Consider the following 7,539-nt stretch of genomic DNA (forward strand, 5'->3'; position numbering starts at 1 on the left):
TTCTCAGTGTCTGTCAGCTTCTGTATCCAGCATGAGCACTCAACCCTCCACTTGGCAGGGCTTAAAAATCAAAACTCAACCCATAAGCATCATCTACTGAGCCAGTGAGAAGTAAATGTGGTTGACTGTGTGGTGAAAGCCATCTGCTCAGCTCCTGATTGTTCAGAAAAGAAACTTACCGCATCCTTTTATCAATTTGATACAGGTTTTATTCAACTAAAGTCTTCATATGCAACTACTTTATACAAAAGCTCACATTAACTCTGTTAACTCTTGTTACTTCCACCACTTTTGGCTTGTGCTATCCATAGTGCCAATGAAAATCTCAGTGCCTGAAAGAGCAGACCAAGATCAGCCCAAATGTTCAAGCACAGTGCATATGATTTTAGTACTTACTGCAACCTACAGCAGCAGCCTCTGTTCACAACTACAGCAATTTTGTGATCAGTCTTAAGATGCCTGATTGCATGAGCACAGCTTTCCTGCTTACAGAATAAACATCAATGTGACCACATTTAAAAGTCAGGCAAAAGCTTACATTGCTGAACTGAAGTCAGCATTCTCAGAATTTGGAAGGATCAATTCTAAAGTTTGGTTTTGCATAAGGAGGAATAATTCCAATATTTTTTTTTAATCTCCCAACCTACTTCCATAAATATTTGCTGCACCAGACATGGCATACTATGAAGATTTTATAAATATCATTTTGGAATTACCCGTACTCTCCATTTCCTGGTTTTGCTCTGGAGAAGTAACGTTCCTGCCTTAGACTTCTACCAAGGAACTTTCTACCATGCCACCATCTACTGTCTCCACCCAGCACATTCTAAGTGGATGAGCAGATTGAGGAGCAGGGTAATGATTTCACACTGTCTGGTGAGGATGTGGCACAATACCTGAGGCACAATAGAGAACTGTACTTGTTGCTGTGTTGCAGGCTGTGTTCGGATTCCCTTCTCTCTTCCCTTCCCTCTTCCCTTCTTTCTCATGTTATAGGCTGTTTCACTCTGTCAGCTGATGCAAATGGAAAAAGGAGCTGTGACCTGTATTTTCAAAAGAAATAACTGCAAAGTGAAAACTTTAAATTTTGGAGCTGATTTTCCTGCTCTATGGAAGGAAAAGGCTTTTTTTTTTTTTTTTTTTTTTTTTTTTTTTTTTTGATGGTCATGATTTTGCTGAAACAAATATAAATATCCATATAGACAATTAATTAGTTACCCTCAAGAGTCTAGTATAACATTATATAGCTGCTCTAATGTAAATATGTTGGTGAAATTTTTATGTGGTGATAGAATATCCCAGAGGTATAAAATCAGAATAAGTCTGAATAATACAGAAGTAGATAGAAAACACTTGCAAATACTGGAGTACCGGTCTATGGTACAGAATATAGGTCAAGAAGACTCTTTCATGCCCTATGTAGTAGGAAATAATAGTCAGGGGTGTGGGGCTTTTCCAATAGTTATACTAAAAGGGCTATGAGAAGTTCTCGTATTCCTGTACTCAAACAAATGTTCACTTAGTGTGATTCATATCCCTATCAGCAGGACTGTCTGAACAGGTCTTTTACAGAGACCCTGGCATTTTTTTAAGTTTTCATACTTCTTTCTACTCCTGGCTCTTTTGCACAAAAAACATCTTTTTCTGGAACCTCTGTTCATGAACTAATATTTTTCTCAGGATAGAACTAGGATATAACTGGATGTAATTCTGTTAATGTCTGTCCAGGAGTTCGCTAGTACAAATAACTAATTTATCACAAAGATAGGTCCAAGATTTACACTGTAATTTTTTTTTTTCCATGATATGTCCTGCTTGAAGTGCTATTTTAGTGATTCGTTTTCTTCTTCTTTAGTCTGCATTTCCACTGGTGGATTCATTAAGACTTTGCTTTCAGAAGATTTAAGTTTCTTCTTTAAAATAAGGAGAATGAATACACTTGGGATATAGGACACTCCACGTAATAATGCTGGCAGACCCAGGTAGAGCCATCTGGAATAAAAGATGAGCTTCATTAAATAGATGGATTAATGAAACAATGGCAAAAGTATCATGTATCTTTTTGTGATAAGAGCCAAACTGCTGTAAAGGTTGTGCCCTGAACCTCTTGGATTTTCACCTGGATTAATCTTTTTTTTTTTTTTTTTTCCACTAGGACTTCCTACTTTTCATTTTTGTTATCAAAGCTGTAGTGTGCTAATGTCTGTTTTCACGGCAGATATTCAACGCATGTAAATATGGTCATCGGAACTTTTTGTTTAAAGGACATTGTGTCTGTGGCAAAGGTAGCACTTGACAATTCAAGCCAATACCAAAGAGTTAAATCTCTAACTCAGGAGCAATTTGTGTGCTAGATTAAGTTTGTGTATTATATAATGATGAAGAACATACATCTATTTCTCTACACATTTTATAACACAATAAGGAGGAGAAATGCATAAAATAAAAAATATACCTGTAAGTGACAATGTCATACATCCTGCATGCTCCTTCTCCTCCACAGCTCTTCGTACCCCACTTCAAACAAGTGGTGTCTATCAATGCTCCAAAATAAATGGGAGATGGAATTCCAGCTAAAAATTGACAGTAGAAATGCCTTATGAATTTCCTATTTTTTTCTGATCAACAGGTACACTACAGAATTTGTGTTGTTTCTCATCAACTTCATCAGTCCTGATCTCTTTCAGCATGAAGTATACTCTCTACTTTTCATATGTTTCCTCTTCTTTCTTATCCACCTACTCTCAACAAAAAAATCCTCTCTCCTATTACGTATTTAACAATATAAAAAACAATATAAAAAACAATATAAAAAACATAAATTGTGATTCCTACTCAAAACTCAGCCTTTACTGTTACCAATGAGAACGTGTTGTGTTCAGTGAACACGTGAGAGAAGGGAAGGAATACAAGATGGCTTGATGAGTCACCCATATAAATGCACACAAACGGAAAGCTGTTTAATTTGTTACCCTGTCTAGATTTATTGAAAAAAATATTCCCTACACAAAGCCTCCATAGAGATGGACAGCCATACCATGCCTATACCCCAGCTCTGAACTATACCTAATTCCAGATAAGTTCTAGAGATGCTTCCAAAGTGCATTAGAACTTTTCTTACCAAATACTCTTGAAGCCAGTCCATGGATACCCACTCCTAATGATTTTTCTTCAGGCTTTAGAGACCTAGATGACAATTACATCATACACAGATTAACAAAAGTGACATAAATAAGAAATAGTAATCTCTTTTGTTTTGTTTCAGTCAAATTCTTCATCACATTATGCTCAAATAATTCTGACTAGAGCAGTGGCTGAAGAAGTTCATAATTTTCATTACATGACTTTAACTGAATTTCCCTAAGCAGGCCTGTCAGATCACCAAAGGAAAGGCTATTCTTATTGTCCCTGCATCAAGGCCAAGGCAAGAAGACAGTGGTGGCTTAATCATCATCGTGGTGATGTGATCAATAAGCAGATGGATGTTATGCACCTTTCACTATTATCTTGATGCATCGACTCAGCGATCTTTCATTAATTCAGGATACAGATGACAGACAGAAGTAACATCAGTTTGTAAAGCTATCAACATTTAGCACAACACTAAACCCTAACAGTCAGCACAGAAGTGGCATAAGATCTTTCTAGTCTTCCTCCATCCATGCAAAGTAACAGGTGCCTAACTCTTGGAAGTGTTTGACCTCAGAATAAAAAGCCCAGGAGGATTCTTAAGATAAGAACACTTCACTGTACCTTATTAAGACCATATACCCAGGCGTGGCTGATAAGGAAAAAATGAAGCTGCAGACTAATGACAATATTAAATAATAGTGAAGCATCTTGTCACAGTTTTCTTCTTTGTCACACTGGCCCAGAATTGCAGAGACATTTTGAGATGAAAATCCTGAGGCTGCAATGCAGGTGCAGTTTTCAAATACCTGTCAAAAGAGCATTTTAATCACATCGACCTGTTAAAATGTACACACGGAGTGTGAAACTCGCACAATTGTTGCCTTGCTCATTCTCCTGAGTCTACGTCACATGTGTAGCCCTGCACTGTGGCCTCTCTCCCCATCTGCTAGGCATAGGTCCATGATAACTGAGTTAAGGCCAGGTCATAATATCATCACTCACGTGCTTGCTTATACCAAATCAATGATCATCTTCAGAGAAGAAGGGCTAACAATTGTCACCCATAGTAAGAAAGCGCATCAGCAGTTGGCTCTTACTAAGTATTCTCTGAAATATTTGAATAGTATGAAGGATTCCTAAAATCTGTATGGCTTTTTTTCTTGTTTAAGTTTTTATTTTCAACAGTGTTCCATCTAATCAGAACTTATATATAAATTAATTATGAAAAAATGTAGGCTTACAAATGAAGTTAGGATAACATAGACTCTGCAGTACTCAAATATGTATTTAAATCTACAAAGTAAAAGAGATTTTTATATTCACGCTATAAAATCTCATTCTGGCTAATGGAGTGCTCAGGATTCAGATATGCTGACAATACCTTGAGAATTACTTCTCACGGTGTTTTTAATATTTTGACTTCAATTATTACAGGAGGCTTCTTCATTATATTCTTTAAATTATTTTAAACTAATTTTGATATCCAGCTTGGAATTTCTGTTGCCACTCCACAGATTTGTCCAATTCTGTCTCCTATTAGTCCAATTAAATCTGTGGATAGGTATGGATATTTCTTCTCCTATTCCTTAAGTACTGTATTTCATAGCTACAGCACAAAAAAAAAAAATAATGTGTGCTTTACCATATGTTTTCCTGTTCCTGTTGAGGCTTTGCACCCAGCAAGACAAGGCGACACATAAGTGACTCCGTTATCCCCACAGACAGGGTCCCATATTTTCAGTGCGCAATTACAATCATTGTTGCAGCCAGCAAGGAGAGTATTTTCTGTATATGAAACATGCTCTCTCCTGAAATACATTTAGAAATTGAATAAATAGTTTAGTAATGTAATCCCTAGTATAAACCTTTGAAATGCTTAAGTTTCTATTCCAGCTCAAGTGCTGATCCAAGACACTGCCATACATGCTCCCTTTCCAGCAGTCATGCCTGTCTATCTTTTCATACATTATTATGCTATAGGATGTACTCATAACTAGATATACAAACCCAAGAGCATTCTTCTCATGTATCATTTAAAACAGGAATAAAAAGTTAGAGCTATATACCTAGTGTCTCACATAGTTCTAAAGACTAGAAAAGTTAGACCCTTGAGCTGAAAAGTACCTCGTTTTTTTTTGCAAAACTGTGAAGTCACTGTAGACTTTGACAATGAACACTTCATTCCAGTGTTGTGCCTTACATAACATACCCTTCATATGAAACTGTTAAGCCAGCAACTGGTGAAGCATCACAGATAGTCCAATAGGTACTAAAGTAGAGAAGGTATCCCGATAAAGATATCCAAAATGCTATGTTTGCAGCCTGAAAGGTATTTGTTTTGAACTTCTTCATGAACAAGCCTCCAAAAAAATATCCAATGCATACAACTGGTAAGTTGTAAATACCTGTTTAAAAGAGTAATACCTCTTAAAATTAATAAGAGACCATCCAAGCTAACTATAAAGGAAGAATGTGCATAAAATTTGGCAAAGATTTATAGAGAGCTTTTGACCAATTAATCTATCTGAGGTTCCCTTGCATGCCAATAAAACAGTCAAAGTTGTGTACTTCTGGGAGAACCAATGGCTAGGACTCAAATAATTCACTTGGATGGGGGGACTGTGATGTAACCCTGTCTTATTTTGTGTTTAAATCAGACTACGGTTGTAGACTGCAATTTTCTGAACTGAGATGCAGGATCACATAATGGAGTGCGTCTTTGTCTACACAGAGCATCACAGAAAGAAAGAACATGCAGTTTCAGAATTCAGTTAATGTGAATACACTTCACTCTTTCAGAGTTTGACATTTTAAGAAAGCAAGGATGGACTGAGAGGTATCTAGGAACTAGTTTTACACAAACATCACATGTCTTGGTTGCCTTTCCTCAAGATTATGTTGATTCTTTAGCAATTCTTGACAGCATGTGAGCACCGGTAACATGAGAAAAGGGGAGGAGACATTAAATGAGACCTGCTCTCCTCTCAGAATACTCTGTAAGTACTCTTTTTCAGTCCAACTGCTAGCTAGCTAGCCAGTTCTTTGAATACCCAAGATGATCAGACTGAAAAAGAACCCTGCAGTGGTGCAATGGCACTGTCTACATACAGAGATGTACGCTAGCTATATAACTTTGTATGCAGAGCTTCAAAACACTGATGACAAAGGATATTAGTAGTATTCATAAGGTCTTGAACATTCTTTGTGGTAGTATTTAAAGAAATTGTGGCAACTATTAAGAAAGATAAGCATTCAGTTAAGGAACAGAAGGATGTCTGGAGGTTAATTCAGATGATTCTTCTGTAATAATTTGTCCTGATCTAATTAAGTCACATCTCTTAAGTAAGAGAAATGAAAAGGTTGAACCTACTGTTTCAGGATACTGAAACTACTCGCCATTAGCATAATCTCTTTGACATTACTTGTGCAACTGGTACAAATTTTATCAGATGATATAACATATCAAGTGAATTCTTCTGGGACACCCTAAAAGGTGGGAAATGGACTACCGCAAAATACTGCATAGAAAATCTGGAGACAGCTGGTAGAAAATGCAAAATGATTATTTAGAATGCTTTGTAATAAGAAAGTTCTCCCGTGTAGAAGCAATTGACTCTAGCATGTATATACATGTATATATACATATGCACATGCATACATGCATAGTGCATGTATAGAGAAAGAGAATTTTCATCTAGGTGGTAGATCAGAAAAAAAGGAAAATGTGAATGTACCAATTGAAAAGATGGCATCTGATGCAGATTTCCCAAACTGCTGTTCCAAGTATTTTGGCATGAAGGTCATTATGCCATTGAATGCGCTGAACTGTAACACGGTTATGCATATAAATAACATATATACTCTATTGTGAAACAGAGCCTTGAGGTACGGTATGAAATCTGGAATGAAAGAATGCAACAAGTTAGTGTGATGCTTTCTGAAATGAATCATCCATTGCTCAGTATGGCTGAGGAGGAAAGAACGGAGCAGAGATGGTTTTTAACTCTATCAGGTTAATTCTTGTACTTGGAGCAGAGATGGTTTTTAACTCTATCAGGTTAATTCTTGTACTTGGACAGACACCACAGGCCAAAGGCTGTTCACTTAGTGAAGACTTCCCCTGTTTCTCTTCCGTGACTGGAGGCAAACACACACAATCACACAGAGCAGTTACTGATGCTCATCAAAAATCTCATCATAAAGTTTTCCTGAAGCTCATGAGTTAGACCACGAATGAATCTTGTGACTACAGATTTGCAGCAGCACCTACTGCTCACCGATTCTCAATTCTTTTCCCTTCATCCCATCCCTGCAGAGCATCTATCAGAACCCCCTTCTGGCACGTTGGAAGCAAAAGATTGCAAAGGGGAAAGAACACACACTACAGACAGATACAGACTAGATAGC

The 7,539-nt window shown here is 37.1% G+C and overlaps 1 protein-coding gene across 1 annotated transcript; it reads right to left on the minus strand.

The window, feature by feature from the left end:
• Positions 1-1,322: 1,322 nt before the first annotated feature.
• On the minus strand, positions 1,323-7,083 carry LOC112944171 (solute carrier organic anion transporter family member 1A2-like). Its single transcript, XM_026035552.1, has 7 exons — positions 6,867-7,083; positions 5,342-5,537; positions 4,775-4,940; positions 3,754-3,938; positions 3,122-3,186; positions 2,456-2,573; positions 1,323-1,992 (listed from the first exon to the last, which is right to left on the minus strand). The coding sequence occupies exons 1-7, from the start codon at positions 7,081-7,083 to the stop codon at positions 1,824-1,826; spliced, it is 1,116 nt and encodes a 371-aa protein (XP_025891337.1). The 3' UTR covers positions 1,323-1,823.
• Between the last annotated feature and the right edge of the window lie 456 nt (positions 7,084-7,539).

The sequence above is a fragment of the Nothoprocta perdicaria genome, unplaced genomic scaffold (genome assembly GCF_003342845.1).
Source record: "Nothoprocta perdicaria isolate Ctin4 unplaced genomic scaffold, notPer1 scaffold_161, whole genome shotgun sequence".
Taxonomy (NCBI): Eukaryota; Metazoa; Chordata; class Aves; order Tinamiformes; family Tinamidae; genus Nothoprocta; species Nothoprocta perdicaria.